Below are 23,152 nucleotides of genomic sequence, written 5' to 3'. Positions count from 1 at the left end.
TCGTAATTGGTCGGGCTTTTTCTGGAAGAAAGGAAAGGTGCCACCAGTTCTCATAGTACCGTTCATTAGAGGCAACCTGGTGGTTAGATTCGATTTTAGGCAGATGCTATGGCCATAGCCTGATCCCTTCCCTGCTGTGGACATTCACTTATAATAACGGTTGGCTTCTTAAATCATATTTTCTAAAACTATGACTACAGTCTCTAACCGCATGTGGAGCAGATCCATGTGCTGTTCATACTGTCTTTCATGAGACGAATCTGGGGACAACTCACCTAGCACGGACGACAACATCGCAGAACATTTTTTTCCCTTTCCTTTCCAAAACATTTTTTTCCATTTCAAACATCGCAGCAGTTCCTCAGGCTCCTGATACAAACGATCCGTGGCGTACAACGATAAGCAGCTCCAAATCGACTAGATATGCCTTCCAAGTCTCCGAACCTTCCCGTATCGAAAACAGAATATCGTATGCTCATACGTTCATCTTGAAGGGGGAAAAGAATAGGGATGGAATAGAAAACTATGGCTTCTTGCATTTGGACATTAATTATCTTATCAAACTTGGGCAGAAAAAAGAAATTTTCATATCCGTCTTTCTTTATCTCTCAATTCATCAGGACCTTTTTTTCCAACCCCCCCCTCCATCCCCATGGCGATACTAATATCCAAAAAAAGAAGAAAGAAGAAAAAAGAAAAAGAAAAACGAAGTTCGAACAATGACACTCCTTTTTGAAGCCGTTTCAACCTAAACTTTTTTAGGCCCAAGCCGTCACCTCTTCCGCCTGAGATCGATGATGACCACGCTGACGTTGTCGGCGCTCTGCCTCGCCAGCGCCAGCTTGGTCAGCAGCATTGCGGCGTCGGAGCAGGCTTTGTCCGACCCGCTCCCCCCCTCCGCCGGTGCTGCGCTGAGGCACATCCGAGCGATGTCGCACGCCATCTTGTTGGTGACCACGTCCCACAGCCCGTCGCTGGCCAGTATCAGGCACTCGTCCCCCTCCTCCCTCTCAGTCACCGTCACCTCCGGATCCGATATCACATATGGCTTCAGATAACCATCCCCTGTTCATTTATTTTATATACCAAAATCGAAAAAAAGTTAGTAACTGAGCGAGCGGAGGCAGCATGCAGCACGAACCAAAAACAAACAAGAAAGATAGCGGCCACTCACCGATGGCTCGGGACATGGCCAGCACCCCGAGAACCCTCGCCCCGTCCCAGTAGATCACCCGCCCCCCCGCCGCCTGGATCCGCTCCAGCTCGTCCGGCCTGTCCGGCTGCCAAACCGTCCATTCATGACACCACTCAACGCAAGATCTCATCCGAACGGCCGGAAAAGTATTTGAGGGGAAACAGACGAGAGCCTACCTTGTGGTCGGAGGAGAGGGGGATGGGGACGCCGTTCCGGCTGAGAACGGCCCGCGAGTCGCCGCAGTTAGCGACAACGATATGGTCGGGGCCCACCACTGCTACCACCGCGGTGGAGCCCACGTGTTCGCACTTGGGCGTCTGCATCTCGCACCGGCAGCTGGCGTTCTGCGGCGCACCGCCCCACCTCACCACCGCCGCGTCCATCCGCGAGAAGCTCCGCTCCATCACCTCCCTCCACTCCTCGGCCGGTGGCGGTGGACCCGATCTCACCCTCTCCACCTCCTCCGCCACCAACCCGTGCATCAGGTCCTTACACGATACGGCCACCTAACGATAGCAAATTAGGCAACGGTCAGGGACACGGACACGAGGAGAGGGAAAGCGAGAATAAGAGAAAAGAGACTATAATTTTACATGCGAGCATCCATGGCCGTCGAAGACACCGAAGAAATGGTGTCTCTTCGGAGTCCCGCTAAAGAGCCGGAGGAAATCCGGCCGGACAGAGACGGCGTCCTCCATGTCCTTCCTCCGGCCGCATACGGAGGTCACCCCGTACCTCGGGCACCGATCGGAGGGCCCCGATTCCAACGAGCTCGCCCCCGGAAGTCCCGGACCCGCGCCTTCCTCTTCGCTGCCGAAACCCTTCTGCAGCACCTCCGGAGGGGAGACGGAGCAGGCCAACCTCCGCCTCTTCCGCTTGAACTCCTCGTTCAGCGCCCTCGACGACTCCGCGCCGGTGATGAATCTGAACCGCCGGATATCCAACCTCCGCCGCCTCGCCGTGCGCGGGCTGGGCTCGCAAGAGGCGGCCGGGGCCGAAGCCTCCGCCTCGAAACAAATTCCCGCCATGTCCAAATAGAACCCTTGAAACCCTAAGGAACGGACACGGATATTTTCACCGCCCTCGTCCCCGCCTCCGACCGCGGGGGGTGGGGGGGGGGTGGGGAGGGGGATAAATTCCAGCGCCCCATGGTCGGTGCAACAGAAAGCGCCCTCTCGGGCAGCTACCCGTCACCGTCACGGGCAGCCCGCTCGACAGGCCCGGTTGGTGTGACGTCGTACTCCGGACTCATCTAGGCCGTCCATCTTCGACTGTCCTCTAAGAGTCGTTACGCGTGGATCGTCCTGATAAGGAAGGGCGACAAACGCAGCTGTCAGGTCCTCCTTTTTTTGACACGCATGTGGTCCGTCGATATTATTTCTTTTTTCGGATATTTCTTTTTCTTTTTTCCTCTCTGGATATCGACACGTGTAGGATCTCAGACGACGTTGCTGACTCTTCCGAGGCAGCCGGTCAATTGCTGTGCCGACGACACGTGTTCGTTGCTGGCGTGTAGTCGACTCGTATCAGAAGGCCACGTTCCCGGGGGGGTGGTGGACAGATGCCCGTCCTGCCGTAACGCCTTTCTTCTCCTGCGAAATTTTAGCGCTTTCTTTTGTTAAGCATACTCCTCCCCGTCATTTTCGTCATCTCCCTGGGCGCCACGTTAAGGAGATGGAGAGTTCGTAGACCCCGATTATCAAAAAGTTGGGGCTATTCATAATTCCTACGAAGAAGAAGAAGAAAGGAGAAAGAAGAAATCAGGTGTCGTCCAGCCTCGCACAAATCATCTGATCGGACCGCGCTGGTGGACCTGCCGGTATATTTAAATCGTTTTCCACGGACCGCAAGGTCGACGGATGCCCGTGGGGCCCTGCTTCTTTCCTATGCAAACTTGACGGGAAAGCGAAGCGAGGACGAGACGTTTGTGCCGCGATCGTGACACGTATCGGGTTGGGGCCGCAAGCTGGCCGGATGGGCCGCACGGCCATGTGGGATGTCTCAAGGAGAAGAAACGTGCGGGGCCCGCAACGAGGTTTGGGAATTGGGATGGAGAGAGCGGAGGGCCGTGGCACGAGGAGGTGACAGCTGGCCTCCCACGCCAGATGGGTTCGGGAAGCCGGAACGTGGAGCTGCGTATCTTCGGTAACCGTCCACGCGTCGGGCCTTCTTTGGCCATCGACATTTGGTAACGAGACCGCAGGTAGCCGTGCCATCCGGCTGCGGTCTCTGGCCTGGCACGATGGCAAGCAAGGCGAACAAATCGTAATTGTTCACATTCTCGGCTCATGCCGCATGAGGTGGCAAACTGAAGAACGGATCGCTAATTGATAGCTATGTTACTTTAAAATCTAATGTTATACTTGTTACGGGGGAACTTAGCCACCATGCCCCACGGGACCGGCACGCGCGCCCAGGAAGACCACGGCTGCCCCCTGATCCAGCACTCCGACCCCGAGTCGGATATCTTCGGCTCCGCAGCCCGACCCCGAGTCGGCTGCCCCCTGATCCAGCACTCCGACCCCGAGTCGGATATCTTCGGCTCCGCAGCCCGACCCCGAGTCGGCTGCCCCCTGATCCAGCACTCCGACCCCGAGTCGGATATCTTTCGACAATGACAGGCTATTCCCCAGAGGCACGCCGCGGCCTCCTGCGCCACTACTCCCTGCAACGGCTGTATCCGATGCTGCTCCACGATCTCCTGTATCAGCCGTACAAAACGGAACTCCACTACGCCCTGTCATGGCCGTACCCGGCGCTGCTCCACGACGCCCTGTAACGGCCATGTCAGTGGCCACTCCATCGTGCCCCACGATGACAAACCCCCCTGAGAGACCCCCCAGCCAGGTATATACGCGGTTGGGGGGAGAAGGGGGGGGTAAGCAACATCTCCCAGAGCATTCTCTTATTTGCGATTATCATCCTTCCTCCTCCTCCAATCTCCTCTGACTTGATCGTCGGAGGGCCCCCACTACCCCAGTGGTGGTGCGAGGCTTGTTTGCAGGTCTCCCGGTGGAAGGTGGAGCGCAACCAACACCAACCAAGGCAACTCAGACGGAACCCCGTTCACACCGTCGTGTCAATCGTTCTCGGTTTGGACCACCAGCAACAGTTGGCGCTAGAGGAAGGGCCCCGAATCTCAGAACGATCGTAATGGCACGGCGAGGTGGTCGTGGAGCTTCCAATGCTTCTGGTCGCAGAACCTCTCGCGCTTCCGGCCGGGAGGCTGCTGCGTCCCCAACACGTTCTCAGCAGCACTCCACCGCCCCACCTCCCATTCAGACGGTCGAAGCTGCTCAGTTCGACCAGCTAGCCCAGCAGGTTCGCACCCTCACAGAGGCAGTGCAGAATCTGCAGGGTGTGATCTCTCGGGTGCCGCAGCGGGCTCAGGAGCCGCTGCTCCCCGAACGCTCGCCTGTCCCTCACCACCCGCGCTCCTTCCTCTCTCATGGAGAGGAGCGCCGGCGTGAGGAGGATTCTCGAGTGCGGTCCGTTCTGCCAGGACCTTCTCACCGGAGCTGCGCGGGGTACGAGAGGCGGACCCGGGCGCGTTCCCAGACACCCCAGTCCTCAAGGAGTCCGCACTCCAACCAGTCCCCCTCGCGCCGCTCCTTATCTCCCACCCACCGGTCGCGCTCCCTGGACCGGCGGGTGGACGACCTCCACAGACAACTCCAGGTCCTGAAGGGCCACTCCGAAGATCCCTTCGCTGACTTGGAGATCTCCTCCCAGCCGGCGCTTGCCTCGAGGATCCTGCGGACCCCAAACCCGCCGGGGTTCAAAATGCCGGCGATCGAACCCTACGACGGGGCGGCGGACCTGCGGGACCACGTGGAGAGTTTCAGGACTCTTATGCTCCTCCATGGAGCATCGGATCCTCTCCTCTGCAAGGCCTTCCCGGCAACCCTCCGTGGCCCGGCAAGGGCATGGTTCGCCGGCCTGGAGGCTAACTCCATCCAGTCCTTCGACCAATTCACCCGCCTCTTCATCAGCCATTTCGCCGTCAGTAGCCGGCGACGGCTGGTCTCCGACTCCCTCTTCGATGTCCGGCAGAACGAGGGAGAAAGCTTGCGGGATTATCTCACCCGCTTCAACAAGGCTACACTGGAGGTTCGGAACCTGAGCCAGGAGGTGGCTCTCTCAGCCCTGAAGCGTGGCTTCCGGAAGGGCAGACTCACCTTCTCCCTGGACAAACGCCTGCCACGGAGCTTCCCGGAGTTGCTGTCTCGGGCGAACCAGTATGCGGACGCCGAGGAGGCGGCCGCCCACCGGAGCAAGGAGGCCGCCGAGACCCCTCTAAAGCTCGGGAAGAAAAGGCGAAAAGAGGCATCCCGGAGGAGAAGCCCGACGCCTCAGCGTCGGCGCAGAAGCCCATCACCAGCGAGGAACCACGGCGCCCCACGCCCTCGTTCTCCGCACCGACGCTTCGACCGTTACACCCCACTCCTGGCTCCCCGGGCCCAGATCCTTATGGAGGTCAAGGGGCGAGAGGACCTCCCGGTCCCGAGGCAGATGAAGAAGATCCCTGGGAGGAGGCCCTCTCGGGCGTACTGTGAGTACCACCGGGACCACGGCCACGACACCGAAGACTGCTTCCAGCTTCGGGACGAGATCGAGGCTCTCATCTGCCGAGGGCGTCTCGGCCGATATGTAAACGACCGACGTCCCCCTGCAGACCCGCGTCCGGCCGGCCCGGCCCCTCAGGAGCCTCGGAAGCAGAATCGGCCCGTCGCGGGCGTGATCCACACCATCACTGGGGGCTGCTCTCGGCCCGTGAGGAACGCAGAGGGCTCGGCGGAAGCATCAGGGGTGGCCGTCGCGAAGAGGCAGCGGGTCGGAAATGTAATCACTTTTTGTGATGAAGATGTAAAGGGGGTTCAGACCCCCCATGATGATGCCATGGTGATCTCCCTCACTATGGCGAACTATGATGTAAGGCGTGTTCTTGTGGATAGTGGAAGCTCAGCTGATATTTTGTTTTACGAGGCCTTCCAAAAGATGAGCTTGTCCCGACAACTGTTGCACAAAACATCCACCCCCCTCATAGGATTCACTGGAGACGCTATCTCGGCCGAATGTGTCGTTGAGTTGCCTGTGACTGCGGGCGTCGCACCAGCAGAAGCCACGGTGCGGCTCGGGTTCTTGGTCGTCCGTGTTCCCTCGGCCTACAACGCAATCCTCGGACGACCCGGACTGAACGCCCTTCGCGCGGTAGTCTCTACATACCATTTGCTCATGCGGTTCCCCACGGCGGCCGGGATTGGAGAGGTCCGAGGTGACCAACCGACCGCACGACAATGTTTCCTAGCAACTCTCAAAGGAAAGAAGCCCGCGGAGGCCCTAAGCGTCGAGTCCCTTGACGCCAGAGACGAGGTGGCTTTGCGGCACGGGGAGCCGGCCGAGGGTGTAATCGAAGTTCCCCTTGAAGAGGGTCGCCCAGATCGTACGGTCCGGGTCGGTGCCAATCTCGACTCGGAAGCTCGGCTCCGGCTAGTGGAATTCCTCCAAGCCAATGCTGATGTATTTGCCTGGTCGGCGGCCGATGTACCTGGGATCGACCCGGAGGTCATTTCTCACGCCCTCAACGTCGACCCGACCCACCGACCCGTAAAGCAGAAGAAGAGACACTGTGCCCCGGATCGGATCCGGGTGGTCGACCAGGAGGTAGACAAACTCTTGGAAGCAGGCTTCATAAGGGAGGTGAGTTACCCTGAGTGGCTGGCAAACGTTGTACTTGTCCGGAAGGCGAGCGGGAAGTGGAGGATGTGCGTCGACTACACCGACCTGAACAAGGCGTGCCCCAAGGATAGCTTCCCGCTTCCACGAATAGATCAACTAGTCGACGCGACTTCCGGATATCAGCTGCTATCTTTCATGGACGCCTTCTCCGGCTACAACCAAATAATGATGGCTCCGCAGGACGAGGAGAAAACGGCCTTTATAACAGACCGGGGGCTGTACTGTTACAAGGTAATGCCCTTCGGTTTGAAGAATGCTGGCGCTACTTACCAGCGCCTCGTCAACAAAATCTTCAAGGAGCAGATCGGCCGGAACATGGAGGTGTATGTGGACGATATGCTGGTAAAGAGCCGCCATGCGGATCAGCACATTACGGATCTGGAGGAGACTTTCGCCACCTTGCGGAAGTTTCGTATGAAGCTAAACCCAGCGAAGTGCGCCTTTGGTGCTTCGGCCGGGAGGTTCCTCGGCTTCATTGTCAACCAGCGGGGGATCGAGGCCAACCCGGACAAAATCCAGGCCATCCAAGATATGTCCCCTCCGACCAAAGTGAAGGAGGTTCAGGAGCTCGCTGGAAGGGTCGCCGCGCTCGGACGATTTGTGGCAAAATCGGCTGAACGCTGCCAACCGTTCTTCAAGGTGTTGAAGCACCCGAAAGACTTCCTCTGGACGGCTGAATGTCAAGTGGCGTTCGACCAGCTCAAGGAGTACTTGGCATCTCCTCTCCTGCTGTCCAAGCCGCAAGAGGGGGAGATGCTCTACCTTTATCTGGCGGTTTCCCCAACCGCAGTCAGCGCAGTATTGGTTCGGGAAGAGGCAAAGCTTCAGAAGCCTGTGTACTACATCAGCCGAGTCCTCCGGGATGCCGAGACGCGGTACACGAGGGCTGAAAAGATCGCCTTCGCGCTGCTGACTGCAACCAGGAGGCTTCGCCCCTATTTCCAGGCTCATTCTGTCACCCTTTTGACCGATCAACCACTGCGGCAGATCCTCAGCAATCCTGAGAATGCTGGACGGCTGGTGAAGTGGGCGGTAGAACTTGGAGAGTTCGACATTCGCTACCAGCCCCGACCCGCCATCAAGGCCCAGGTGCTCGCGGACTTCCTCGCTGAGTGCACTGTGCGGGAGGCGGAACCTAGGCCGCCGGAAACACCCAGCCTCGACCTCCCGATCTGGACGCTCCACATTGATGGGTCGTCGAACCCTGAAGGTGGAGGAGCTGGGCTGGTCCTTACCAGTCCCGATGGAGTGATAGCCGAGTATGCCTTGAGGTTCGGATTTCCAGTGACTAACAATGAGGCGGAGTACGAGGCCCTAGTCACGGGACTCAAACTCGCCAAGGAGCTCGGCATCCGGCGTCTGAAGATCTTCACCGACTCCCAGCTGGTGGTCGGGCAGGTCCGAGGGGAGTTCGAGGCACGAAGCCCGATCATGCAGAGCTATGTCCGGAAGGTGCAAGCACTCATTCCAGACCTCGGCAATGTTGACATTCAGCAGGTCCCAAGAAGCGAAAATGCCAGGGCCGACAGGCTGTCCCGCTTGGTGGGCGCAGACGCACACAACTTGTCAAGGGCGATATACTTGGAGACCCTAGACGCCCCGAGCATCGGCGGGGCTGGAGCGGTGATGGCGATCGATCCAGAGACGTCTTGGATGGACCCGCTTGTAGCCTACCTCGCCGAAGGGATCCTCCCTGAAGACGAAGACCAAGCTCGGCGACTTGTTATGAAGTCCGCCCACTACGTACTTTATGAAGGAGGCTGTATCGGACCTCGTTTACCGCCCCCCTCTTAAGGTGCCTCCGCCCCTCGGAAGCGGCCTACGCCCTCAGCGAAGTCCACGAAGGCATCTGCGGATCGCACTTGGGGGCTAGGTCCTTGGCGCATAAGATCATGAGGCAAGGCTACTATTGGCCGACCTTGTTGGAGGACTCGAAGGATCACGTGCGGAAATGTGACGCCTGCCAGCGCCACGCCAACGTCCAGAGAGTCCCCTCTGTTTCCTTGGCGCCAATCACCGCGCCCTGGCCCTTCGCACAGTGGGGAATGGATATCCTCGGACCATTCCCCATGGTAGAAATTCTCCTTGCCGAAAGAGATCACTCAGAAGGGCTTAAATCGCTTCGGCCCAGCGGAAATTTTTGGTTGTCGCCATCGACTACTTCACCAAGTGGGTGGAGGCAGAGCCACTGGCCACTATCACGGAGGCGCAAGTCCGGAAGTTCGTAAAGAAGAACATCATTGTCCGATTTGGGGTACCTCGGGTCCTCATCTCGGATAACGGTCGACAGTTCGATAACAAGCATTTCCGGGACTTCTGCGAGGAGTTTGGGATCGAGCATCGGTTCACGTCCGTGTCGCATCCCCAAACCAACGGTGAGGCCGAGGTCACAAATCGGACAATCCTCCAAGATATCAAAGCGCGGATCGGGCGGACGGGGCAAGCTTGGGTCGAGGAACTCGAGAATGTCCTTTGGGCGTATCGGACCACGCATCGGACTCCTACCGGGGAAACGCCTTTCAGCCTAACCTATGGCACGGAAGCCGTTGTCCCCGTAGAGCTCGGACTCCCCTCACCTCGGGTGGCCGCACACCGATCCGAGGCCAACTCGGAGCAACTCCGAGGGAACCTGGATCTCTTGGAAGAAGCAAGGGAAATGGCGCAGGTTCGGATGACAATGTATCAGCGGAGGGTGGCCCGATATTACAACTCCAAAGTCCGACCGAAGCTTTTCAGAATCGGAGATCTGGTGCTAAGGCGAGCTAGAGCATCTCAACCTACGGAAGGTGGGAAGCTAGCGCCGAATTGGGAAGGCCCGTATAGGGTTCGCTGGATAAACCGACCTGGCTCCTACCAGCTAGAGGCCCTAGATGGTCGAGAAATTCCGAGGAGCTGGAACTCTGCTAACCTGCGGGTATATTACCAGTAGAAAGAAGAAGCTGGAAAGACAGATCAAGAAAATGTATAACACTTTTTATTTCAATAATTTCTGGTTACAATGGCGTGCTCGTGTGATTACAAGGAATTCCCAAAGGGGAATTAGGGAGTAAAGAAAGCAAAGAAGAGGTGGGGACTCCGTGGAGTTGAGGATCGAGGATCCCAAACCCTCAACCCAAAGCGGCTGCAATCCCACCGGAAGTGGGTGCTTCTAACCGGAGGCGCCATCCACGCCTCACGAAGAAGACAAAGAGCCGCCGCAGAAGAAGCCCCCGCTGCCCCCAGGGGAACGCCGCCTCCAAAGGATATTCCGATCCTCCCCAGTGGTAGGAAAGAGAAGGGATACAAGGGGGAAGAGCATATGGAGGCGCGGTCCCGGATTGAGCGTCTGGTGCAGAGCTCAATCGGGAGGCTGAACTTCAAGGAGGGGAGATGTGATCCCGGATGAAACGCCTAGAGCGGAGTTCCGTCGGGGAGACCCTCCTTGTTGATCCCAGATGAAACGGCTAGTTGGCTGAAGTCGCAAGGGGAGCGCCTCCCCTTTCCTTCGACAGGAGTCTCTCAGTCATATGCCAAGGAGGAGGTCCACGATCCATGGCAACCTGAACAGCTCCGGCTTGGCAAACTCCGTCGTACCTACACCTGTATTTATAGCCAAACTGCGGCCCCCTGGTCGTTCCGATGCGGGTGGCTCCAATAAATGCAGACGCATTGGATCCGGAGCCGTTCCAGCTCCCGAGGCGTATCTCTCCGCGATTTCCTAAGCGTCGTTCTCCTTAATCCCATTCTTTGTGCAGGACACGCCGGGTGGCATGTACCCCTAGGTCAACCTATCCCCGCTCGCGTCCAGGCCGCATCCGCCTCGAAGAACGCGCGTATCGCGGCCGCTTAACTGACACTCCCCACAAGCAGCAACTGGCGATCTGATTCCCCAGGTAACGCACTAATTAGCGTTTAATGCTCTTCTGGTGTTCCCCAGGCAACGCTTGGAAAAGAGGAGAAACACGATCGCAGCTGACCACGGAGAAATCCCGTCGGGCAGCAAGCGACAGGCGCACGACCAGCGAGCGGAATTCCCTGAGGCTTGACAACCCTCAGATGCCTGGCTAGCCCGATGATCATCCCGGGAGCAGACTAGCCAGAAGCCCCGACCGGTGGCCTCGGCTTGCGCTAGCCTTGGCCGACCAACGAGTGGAATTTCCCGAGGCTCGGCCCTCGGATGCCTGGCTAACCCGATGAACATCCCGGGAGCAGACTAGCCAGAAGCCCCGACCGGTCGCCTCGGCTTGCGCCAGCCCTGGCCGACCAACGAGCGGAATCCCCTGAGGCTTGACAATCCTCGGATGCCTGGCTAACCCGATGAACATCCCGGGAGCAGACTAGCCAGAAGCCCCGACCGGTCGCCTCGGCTTGCGCCAACCCTGGCCGACCAACGAGCGGAATCCCCTGAGGCTTGACAACCCTCAGATGCCTGGCTAGCCCGATGAACATCCCGGGAGCAGACAAGCCGGAAGCCCCGACCGGTCGCCTCGGCTTGCGCCAGCCTTGGCCGACCAACGAGTGGAATGTCCCGAGGCTCGGCCCTCGGATGCCAGGCTAACCCGATGAACATCCCGGGAGCAGACTAGCCTGAAGCCCCGACCGGTCGCCTCGGCTTGCGCCAGCCTTGGCCGACCAACGAGTGAAATGTCCCGAGGCTCGGCCCTCGGATGCCAGGCTAACCCGATGACCATCCCGGGAGCAGACTAGCCTGAAGCCCCGACCGGTCGCCTCGGCTTGCGCCAGCCTTGGCCGACCAACGAGTGGAATGTCCCGAGGCTCGGCCCTCGGATGCCAGGCTAACCCGATGACCATCCCGGGAGCAGACTAGCCTGAAGCCCCGACCGGTCGCCTTGGCTTGCGCCAGCCTTGGTCGACCAACGAGTGGAATTTCCTGAGGCCTAACCCTCGGATGCCTGGCTTAGCGCCGGAAGAATTTTCTGAGGCCTAACCCTCGGATGCCTGGCTTACCGCCGGAAGAGTTTCCTGAGGCATAACCCTCGGATGCCTGGCTTAGCGCCGGAAGAGCTTCCTGAGGCCTAACCCTCGGATGCCTGGCTTAGCGCCGGAAGAATTTCCTGAGGCCTAACCCTCGGATGCCCGGCTTAGCGCCGGAAGAACTTCGGGAATCAGAAGTCGGCAAAACGCAACCAAGAGCTAAAAAGAGGAAGGATGAAAGCGGGATGAAAAAACATTCAACTTGCATTAATTTTCATTGTCTCAGGGCCGAGGCCCATACAATTTGGCAAAATGCCGACAAAAAAAAAAAAAAAAAAAAAAAAAACAACGAAAGGTACAGAAGGTCAGCTTGGAGGGACCCCCGGGTCGGGAGCGTCGGGCTCATCCGCAGGGAATAGGGAGGCGGTTGGAGAATCAGCAGGCAATGGCGCCGGAGAGGAGTCGAGAAGGGAGATCCCACTCAGGTCAACTTCGGGGTACTTAGCCGACACCCTTGCGAGGCCTTCCTCGAAGCCTAAGATGAAGGATTCGGACCCCGCGTCCGACGCGTCACGGATGAACTCGTCAGACTGACGATAGGCCCGTACCGCCTCCGACATGTCACGGGTGAACTCGGCGGACTGACGATAAGCCTGCACCGCCTGACTCCCGATCTCCGCACTCTTCTCGGCCAGCGCCGCCTCCGCTCGCTCCGTAATCTGAGCTTTAGCCTCCAAGACCTTCGCCACAATCCGGTCGTCAGCCTCGGAGGAGACCCTCAGCAGATTGGCCTGAGCCTCCTTGTGCTTCGCCTCGGCAGCAGTGCGAGCGGCCTCAGCTTCCTCCAGGCGCGAACGAAGCTCTTGGTCGTTCGCGCGGAACTTCTCCAAGGCCGACTCCAATTCACCCAGTTTCGCCTCAAAAGACCGGGTTCGGTTGCGGGCGTTATCGGCAGACCGCTGGGCTTTCTCCCACCTCTCTCGATAGTCCGCGACCTTCCGGGACAGCTTTTCGGCTCGTTCCTCCGCCTTTTTGATCCCGCTTTCGAGGCCCGAGGCAACCTTGAGTTGCTCCTGAGCCTCCAACAGTTGCTTCTCAAGGGCGGCGAAGTTGAGTGCCCGCTCTTCGGCCTCCCGGAGCCTCGCCTCGAGGTCCCCGGTCGTCCTGCCCGCCGCAGCCGGGCCTCCCTCTTCCACTGCTTTCAGCCGGTCCTCGGCCTTCGCCAGAAGCCCCGCCTGTTCCTTGTAGCACTCCTCCAGACGGACCATGTACTGGGCGAGCTAAGAAATAGAAAAAATGAGGGCGTCAGGCGGAGAACAACAGAGCCGATAAATGGTGAAAAGCGGCCAGAAGAACACTCACCGACATGAGACAGACGCAGCTAGCAGCCCCAACGTCAGAGACCTCCAACTCCCGGACCCGCCGACGGTCCTTCTCCAGCAGCACTGTTTCGATGAGATTTCGGGCGCCGTCGGTAGTGAAGGCCGACCCCGATTTCTCCCCGGAGCCGGATGGTGGTTCTACAGCCTTACCCTTATCCGTCGCCTGGAGAAGAGTCCTGCTGATTGTGCTCGGGGCGGGGGACACCCCAGGAATTGATAGGGTCCCGCTCGGCCGAGGCCTCGGCGCGTCCCTCCTTGAGTCATCAGGAGCCGACTGAGTCGAAGGCCGGGCCGGGGACCGATCACGTCCGACCCATTCGTCTCGAGCAGGCTCGGATGATACCTCCGGAATAGCGGCAATCTTACCACCGGAAGGCTGATACAGCGTCAGCTGCCGGTCCGTGCCCACGGCGTCTCCCTGATCGGCGGGCCCGGACTCGCCGGTCGGCGTCGGAGGCACCTCCTTGCGGGACTTCTTCGCCGGTGGGGCCCCGCTCGGAGGAGCTCGTTTCCTCCTCTGGACTGCTTCCAGTAGGGACGTCCTACTAATAGCCTTTGCCTTCACCGACCGCATGACGTCGTCGATCTCTGCAAAAAGGACGGGATAGTCGGAGGCGGAGAAACCAAAGGAAAGAACGGGACGAAAGAAGGGAAAGAAGTCAAGAAAGAATCGGTGGCGGACTCACGGTCGGTGGGGACCGAGCTCAGACCGACATTCACCAAAGTATCCTCGGAAATAAGGCGGGCCACCGGGGGGAGCTGGCCCTCGGCAACCAACCCCTTCAAGGCGGCCAAGCCATCGGATTCCTCCCTTGACAGTCTCGATAGGCCGATCGGAGACTTCATCGGTGTCTCCCAGGTCGCCCTGATTTCCCAAGAGGGATCTGCATCAACAAAAAAGAAGCGCTCCTTCCAGCCGTGAATGGAGGTAGGAGCCTCCTTGACGAGGCCGCACCCTCGCCGCGCTGCAAAGCACCACCACCCTTTGTCCTGGGGGTGCCCGCTCAGGCTGTAGAGCTCCCAAAAAACATTCAGGGTGGCGGGAATCTCATGCATACGGCAGAGAACCTGGAAGACCGTCAGGGCACGCCACGAGTTCGGCACCAGTTGCGTCGGCGCCACTTTTAAACCCCGGAGCACCTGCACGACTAAGTCCGAAGGGGGAAAGCGGAACCCGGCCTGGAGAATGCCCTCATTAATGGCGATCTTCCCTGGAGGAGGATGGGACATCCTCTCCTCAGGCCCCGGGAGGGTGACGTTGCGGGCCTCGGGAAGGTGGTACCGAGCCACGAGTTTGTCTAAGTCTTCGGCGACCAGCTCCGACTTAATGTGGTCTGCTCTCACTTCGCCCATTCCTAATGGCCAATCCTACGGTCCGGACGGGGACAAGAAGGGGGGAAAGACCGGAACGACTGGAGTGCACTGGTAAAAAAGGAGAAAGTATGGAGAGCCCTAAGTAGAAGAATGGGGTAACTCACCGGAAGAGAAGGAAGAACGGCAACAACGGCAGCGCAAAAGAGAAACTCGAAAATATCTGTAAAGAGGAAGACGGACGGGGGAGGGCCCCCGGTTAAATAGGCGGAAAGGCGGGTGACGCCTCGATGACGCCAGAAGACGCCTGGCTGCCGAAGGATCGCTCGCGCCCCAAAGGCGAATCGACACCATTAAGGAAGGATGTCCGCCGAAATCCTCAGCCTGCCAGATCAGCGACAACCGCCATACGCCATAAAGAAGGCGGGAAACTCAAAGAGCGCGCGCCTTTCTGAGGGATGGTGGCAATCTCGAAGCATCACTCCCTTCACCCGTTCCCCTTCTGGTTCCAGGCTCGGGAGTGGGGGGCTACTGTTACGGGGGAACTTAGCCACCATGCCCCACGGGACCGGCACGCGCGCCCAGGAAGACCACGGCTGCCCCCTGATCCAGCACTCCGACCCCGAGTCGGATATCTTCGGCTCCGCAGCCCGACCCCGAGTCGGCTGCCCCCTGATCCAGCACTCCGACCCCGAGTCGGATATCTTCGGCTCCGCAGCCCGACCCCGAGTCGGCTGCCCCCTGATCCAGCACTCCGACCCCGAGTCGGATATCTTCGGCTCCGCAGCCCGACCCCGAGTCGGCTGCCCCCTGATCCAGCACTCCGACCCCGAGTCGGATATCTTTCGACAATGACAGGCTATTCCCCAGAGGCACGCCGCGGCCTCCTGCGCCACTACTCCCTGCAACTGCTGTATCCGATGCTGCTCCACGATCTCCTGTATCAGCCGTACAAAACAGAACTCCACTACGCCCTGTCATGGCCGTACCCGGCGCTGCTCCACGACGCCCTGTAACGGCCATGTCAGTGGCCACTCCATCGTGCCCCACGATGACAAACCCCCCTGAGAGACCCCCCAGCCAGGTATATACGCGGTTGGGGGGAGAAGGGGGGGGGGTAAGCAACATCTCCCAGAGCATTCTCTTATTTGCGATTATCATCCTTCCTCCTCCTCCAATCTCCTCTGACTTGATCGTCGGAGGGCCCCCACTACCCCAGTGGTGGTGCGAGGCTTGTTTGCAGGTCTCCCGGTGGAAGGTGGAGCGCAACCAACACCAACCAAGGCAACTCAGACGGAACCCCGTTCACACCGTCGTGTCAATCGTTCTCGGTTTGGACCACCAGCAACAATACTAGTACCAGATTATATCTGATGTTTGTATGTTGGAACGAATGTGATGATTGTGGTCAAGAGAGGAGAAAGTAACAGCTGTAGATTTCTTAAATAAGATGGGGGTGTTGAACGTCTCGTAGATAGTCAAAATATTCCTAGGCCATAACTAGGAGCATTGCAAATGCAGCTTTATTTTGATTTAGGTTTAGTGGATTAAGAGCATCAACTTGGAGATCAAAATATCTTAGTATCATGATCAAATAGTTTTCTAGAGTCCTCTTTACGTCTCTCCATCTTTTTTCAACCAAATTTTGAAGCACAACAAATATTCGGCACAATAAAATAAAGTAAAGATAAATAAAATGATTTATTTCAAATCATTCAAAAGTAACTCCGAAATAAATGGCTTATTGATTTTATTTTTTTCTCAATGCTTAGGTGAAGATGGTTTAGGCGCACTTGCTCTAATTAACTTTGATGTGGACTAGATTTGATTCGAGTCGGATCTAGTTAGTCATAATAGGAACACAAATCTTTGTATGTGATCTATTACTTCAAAACTGCTTATAAATTAAAAATTATATGATTTGAAGATCCATAATCCATGCATTATTGGGTGATAAAAAATGAATAATTAGAATAATACAATACAATGAATGTTTTGTCTACCGATCTATATATTTTATATTGCATGATTTTTGTCGTCTAAATAGTTTTAAAAGAGTAGATCATATTCAATTGCTTGGATCATTCTGTCGAGTTTCCATTGTTTAGTTAGAACTAACCAGATCCAATTTGAAATCTAGCCGACCAAATTCTAGTCTGTCTAATCAGCTCACTTTATAAAATTTTAGAGTAGAATTCTCTATAACGCTTGATGCCGAAAATTCCGGGATCCCCAGAATATTTTAAAATTTCTATGCAACTGCAACGTTAAGCAATGTTTGGTTTCCTAGAAAATACGCTGAAAAGTTATTTGCAAAGGATGTTCTGCTGTCCATTATTTGCAAAAGCTTGATAACGCAGAGGGAAAAAAAAGAAGGAAAGATAAAAAGGGGTCAGCTTGGGCTTTCAACGTAGAAGATCTGGAAACATTCAATCCATAGGCCTCTTAAGCTCAGGCCCAACACTGTATGGGCGGTCACGAGATCAAGGCCGTCCATGGCTGTATGATTATGGATCCGAGCCCACACCAGATTAATATGGGTCCTTTGGACTGCTACTCGTCAAGTATTTATGAGGATCTGCCCATCCGTCTACACGACTACAAGCAGTAGTTCATCGATACGTGCCAATCCATGCATAAACTCTGAAACGGGAGTTCCGAGTTTTTTTCCACCTTCCAGTAGATGAGGAATTACTCTCTTCCTTCTTCTTTCTTCTCCTTCATTTCTTTTCGTTTCTTCTTCCTTCCTCTCGTTCTCTTTCCTTTTTTTTCCGCCATAAGTGAGGTTGAAGCTTCTGCGAGCAGTTGGTCGACGGACCAGGCTTACCTCGGATTCGGCGTTCTTCCTCCACTAGTTCGGAGGTCGGCTTTGAAGTTTACTTGGGAACTGAGAACAAGGAGTCTGTCCTCATCCAAGAGAATTTGGATAGACTCTCGTGATTCCTCCATCCATGGAGACAAACTTGTCCGATGACGTGCAAAGCAGCAGGCAGTCAAAAGAATGCCACCACAGATGACACCTCTCCCGGCGCGCAACTTCTCCATGGTTTTCTTGTCATTAACCTTCAGAGCTAATATGAGAAAACAAACTAGAAAACTTGCTCCGTCACCATCAAAGGAAAAAGAAGAAGAAGAAGAAGAAGAAGAATTACAGATTGACTTGGATGCTATATATATCTTTTGCCCATTCACATGACGGATTCTTGGTTAACTGATTCGTTGCTCCCGAGATTTTTTGACACAAAGATGAAAGACAGCATTGTACTTTACATGGCAATACCGATGCAAGAAAAGAGTGTCACACATACATATATATGTATGTATGTATGTATTCCATTTAGACATCATGTGCTTAGAATCTGGCAGCCGAGAGAACAAATCAATCCCTGGCATGCGGCTTTCCTTGCCCATCAAAAACACTCGGTTCTGGGAGGCCCCCCAAGTTTGACAAAACCGACACCTTTGGCATGGAATCAAATTACGGCTTCAATGAACTGAGACCTAGGGAATGCGAGTGAGACATTGAACCCCAGCAATTTTGGGCAAAATCTAATGGTGGGAAATATTAGAGCCTCTGGAAACAGCCACGTCAAGGTACCGTACTCTTCTTTTTAGACTGAGCCTACAAATCAAAATTAGGTTTTCCGAGTTCTCTCCGATCCTTAAAGCTGAAAACGGGTTATGTAAAATTTCACCGTATCCATTTTGGCATCCGATTCAGATTGGATCCATCAAATCTACATAAAGATTCAGAAAAGAGATTCTCTGTTGAGATTCGGGTAAAAATTCAGTTATCTACTTATAAATCTTATTGAATTTGGATCCGAAATCAAATTTTAAAAATTTTCAAATTCAAATCCATTTATCAATAAATTACAAAATCCGGAATTTAAACCAACGACCTTTCACAACGCTCAACCACTAAGCTGCGATATTCTTATCTATTTTATAGATAAGAATATATTACTTACTCATGTATACTTAAATCATTAAATAATCATACGATGTATGTTGTAACCTTTATTTTTAATCAATATTTTTATAAAAATTAAATCCTTTTCTTTTTTCATATAAATATAAATGAATATATTTATTTTTTTATAATATTTTGAAAAATTTATTGTTGAAGTATTTGAAAAATATTAACACTTTCTATGTGCTCTTGTATTTATATATGAGTTTTTACAAGATCTCCAAAAATAGATAATTCATGATTATTTTTATTTATGCTGTAATCAAAAATAATTATGGCATTTGATGCAAAAAATTTCATATTTTTATATCATATTTTTTATTTTAAATAATCTAATATTTCTAATGAAAATACAATATGACCACTGACTTGGATCCTTGATCAAAGCAGATTTAATTACTATGCCTTAGATCCTTAGTTACATGGGTATCGTATGTGATGATACTAGATTTTGTTCCCTTTTCATTATTGAATTCTACTAAAATATAATTTGTATCATAATAATATTCGACTTATATCTATATTTGGCTAGAAAAATATGGATATAACTAATGTCCAACTTGCATCCATATTTGTTCAGAATAAATATGAACATTACTTAATATTCGGTTTGTATCCATATCTGCTTAGAGCAATATGGATATTAATTTTTATATCTGTTTAGTACTCCTATGTACGTATTTGTTAAAAAAATATGCATATATATATATATATATATATATATATATATATATATATATATATATATATATAATGTATATACCAGCATCTGATCTATTTTTAGCCCTATCTCTCCTTGGATCTCTCTTTTTCCCGAGCATCTTTATGCCAAGCTTTAAGAAGTTTTGATCTTATTTTCCCTTGAACTCCATCGCAAGCAAGCGCTTACAAGTGAAAGAAGTGATATTTTTAGTACTTAACTAGGGGCAGACCATGCAGTTGCTGCTGTTGTCATTGACAATTAGGACTTGTAACGAGATTGTGTAAAAGAGCCATTGGAAGTTCTGTAAACACGCATTCTCGAATATGGAATTCAATATTAGATTATAATTTTCTTTGCCATACTCGGCCACTTGTATTAAATTGCATTAAGTTCTTAGAAACTTCGTTAATGCGATCATGATTATTATTTGAGAATCTTGCTGCAAATCAAATCAAAAGATACTTTCAATATTAAAAGTTGGTTTTCTTGTTGTTATCCAAATGTTTCCACACAGCACAGCCTATCCTCCGAATGAGAAAGACCTTTCCTAGTGACATATATATAAGATGGCCGGTGAAATGCCTTCCTCGAGCAGTCGATATAATTCATCAAGAATAAACTGGGAAGCAGCTGCTATCGTTTCAGTCCCAATCACAACCAAGTGGCCAATGGCATCAGCAGCTTGTTTTTTTGTGGAGGGGTTTTGGTTTGGGGGGTGGGGGAATCCCTGCTGTGCGAAACCTTCACGTGATAACAAGTTTTCGTTTGCGTCAAGTGATCGAGGAAAATAAACCCAAGTATATATGCATCAACAATATTCTTAGAGAACTGATATACCGGAAGTAAGATTGCCTTGTTGATTGGAGCTATGGAGCTTTTTGACCCACAGAAAGGGGAACAAGAAAAGGAGAACGACACTGGTACGGTGGGGCCCAAGTTTGTTAGGTTGATGCATGTGAATGCACAGAGCTCGTGCTCTTCATTTAATTTGTTCGAGTTATACTCTCCTAGCTGCCACCAGTACTGATCCCAACATATTCAGTGCTGCTTAAACTATGAAAAATGGATTCTCTATTAATTGAACTACTTTTAGTGATAAAGTCTATAGTTGAAAGAAATGTGAGAAGTCATTACTTGATTTCTACGATTTGATTCATAAAAAAAGATATATTTTGAATCAAGTTAGAGACCTAAATGAGTTTCGATGATATATAGGGGACTGTTTTAGAAAACGTGCATGATCATAGCTTGTTATATATATAAATACCATTGGCATCGTAGGAGATGGAGTAGCTCGAGGGTGTGCCGGCGGTTGGCAACCAACCAGATGGTGATCAATACCCCCCTACGTATGGCAAGTTCTGCCCGCAACTCCTCATTGCTTATTATTTCACTATGATTAGATCTACTTATTGTTCTTAAATGTGAAGGATTTATTCCATGTAGTCCCTCGTGATCTAAACACCATGAGATGATACACAACTGTTTGATATAGAAACATCAATATAATATGAAACTACTTTGAGTCCTTGTATAAATTTGTCCTCTTTCATATTGTCAGCTAACTCAAACAATCATATCCTGAGTAAAAATCATATAAAATGCATGAGTGATGCATAAATATTCACCGCATTTGGTTAGTTATGGGGTTTGGAAAGACAACGGCTTGCCATTTGCAAATGAGTTCATATAAAATTAACTCAACTATTAGAAAATTGCTGTCAATCTCCAATAGAAAAACCAGAGAACAGCCTAAAGATGTTAACAGACCGGCAAGCTTGCATCAATACATGGGCATGTGACAAGAATGGAAGAACAAAATGGCAAACTGCTAGAAGCATTGATACTAGAAACATATTAATATAACAATAACCATTCTGCTTACTTTGATGTACTAGGTTCATAAAATGGAGGTGGGTGGTTTGCTCACCTTAATTTCAAAAAAAGAAGGAAAAATCTTTCTGGTGAAAACAAAGAAGGAAAAATCAAATAAAGAAGTTGACCTCTTTTACTTCTCTTAACCACAATGAACCCAGTCCCGAGAAGAAGAAGAATAAGAAGAAAAGTACAAGTCCTGCTTATATTACTGAGGATTGCGCACTTATGTTCTCCAGCACAATCATCATAAACCCCATGAGCCCAATTCTACAAGAAGTAGTACAAATCCTGCTCAGTTTATATTAATCTGAGCACTGCTAAGTTATCTTCTCCAGCACAATCTACATATTCATTTTAAACCACCTAGTTTCTTGGTTTCAGTGATCATGGTCAATATGAGTAAGAGAAAAAAGATCTGAAATCTCCAGAACTAGATTGAGTGGACAGGTAAAAAGGTTCTGCTGTATTCTACAGGTAGGTTAATTTTTAGTTCTTTTAGTTGCATAAAAATGAAGTTTTTCATTTTTCTGATAAATTCGTAATCAGCTAATATCCATACCAGCTACACTGCAATTAATTATACCTTCTAAATTGGATTTCGGAATAATGGAAATCTATAGAACTAACAAAAGTAATAACCTAATCATTGAAATATCTAGTTTAATATAAAAAATCTACCCACATAACTGAAGGTGGTGGAAGTTGTCATTAAAAAAAAAAATAACGTAAATAAGCCAAATCATTCAGATAGAAGTTGACTATGGTTACTTGTGGTCACAGGTTATTTCGCTGGTGAGATGAAGAATAGATCATAATTCACAAACCCATGTACTGCTTACTGGCTAAGAAAAAGCCTCTCCTTTTCTGGCTAGCTCTACATTTGGGTCACAATGCAAGAACCTAGTGTATTTTTCTTGGATTTTCCTCATTGTATGTAGTGGATGATGATGAGAAAAGAGTTTTACACTACAGAGGTTAACACTTCCTCCTTTTTTTTAGTGAGAAATAACAGAGGTTAATTCTTTAAGTATAGCTTATTGCTCCTCTCAGCCACCGTTGTCATCAAAAAAAAAAAAAAAATCCACATGCAGGCTTTGTTTGCATTCATCAACCAAAACTTTTCAAGTTTGCAAACTAAGGGAAGAGACCAAATAATGCCAAAAATATTTGAAGTTTTTAAAGGAGACTCCACAGTCACGTTATCAACACTTTTTTGCACGTATTACCATGGAGCCTTTCGACAATAACTTGTCGCACAATTAATCTCCCATGATACAAAACCATCATGTCACATTATTGAATCTAAAATATTTGACAAATGACTAGTTAAATATTGGAAAATCCAGGAACTCGTACACGAAGAAGGCTCAGAAAAATATAAAAAAAAAATGCGACAACTGCTCATATCCCGCAGCTCTCATCTAACATAAGCACTAATTCAGTGAACTGTACTGAGTTCCAGTCCATCTGGCTTAGAAGACTAGATAATAACAACCAACACCGGCGAATATTAAAAGTCGTAGTTCTATGGCTCTCCTTCTGTCCCATTCTTTTGATTTGATGTGTGGGACTACAGCACCACCTACTCCCTCAAAAGCAAACAATCTACAAATTGATACTATATTACCTAACTTTCAATACCTTGGTTTTCATTGAGATTATTTTAAGATCACGAAGAATCTCCCAACACACGAGATAAGTGAAAACATATAGGCCAACAAAAAGGTCTGGTTGAATTCAAGGAGCATGTTTTCGAATAGGTACACATTGCACGGTAGATTTTCGTTTTTCGCCAATCCAGCTAAGTCAGTGTTATATTTCATTCAGTGTTTCAGTGTCATGTGTCAACCAGAAAATATTGAGACGTTATGCCCAAGTTACCAGTCTTATATATTATATCTATATCTCTTCGCGCCTCTTAAACATTTATTTGTCTTTAGTCTTCTTCATTGTGGGAAACCAGGAAATATGTTGAAGAGATGAATCTTTTCTCTCTTTCAAGATAGGTGGTGGATAAAGATAATTGAGGTGGAACCTGTGACAAAAGCCTAGGACAG

The 23,152-nt window shown here is 51.5% G+C and overlaps 1 protein-coding gene across 1 annotated transcript; it reads right to left on the bottom strand.

Moving 5' to 3' along the window:
* Positions 1-511: 511 nt before the first annotated feature.
* LOC103716755 (putative protein phosphatase 2C 24) lies at positions 512-2,352 on the bottom strand. Its single transcript, XM_008804896.6, has 4 exons — positions 1,789-2,352; positions 1,372-1,701; positions 1,175-1,280; positions 512-1,065 (listed from the first exon to the last, which is right to left on the bottom strand). Exons 1-4 carry the CDS (start codon positions 2,221-2,223, stop codon positions 773-775), a joined length of 1,164 nt encoding a protein of 387 aa, XP_008803118.3. The 5' UTR covers positions 2,224-2,352; the 3' UTR covers positions 512-772.
* Positions 2,353-23,152: the final 20,800 nt, after the last annotated feature.

Source organism: Phoenix dactylifera, chromosome 17 (assembly GCF_051530095.1).
Source record: "Phoenix dactylifera cultivar Ajwa chromosome 17, Ajwa_hap1_PhDact_Kaust_v1.1, whole genome shotgun sequence".
NCBI classification, from domain to species: Eukaryota; Viridiplantae; Streptophyta; class Magnoliopsida; order Arecales; family Arecaceae; genus Phoenix; species Phoenix dactylifera.
The sequence above is the reverse complement of the archived record's forward strand: the minus strand, read 5'-3'. Positions and strand labels throughout refer to the sequence as shown.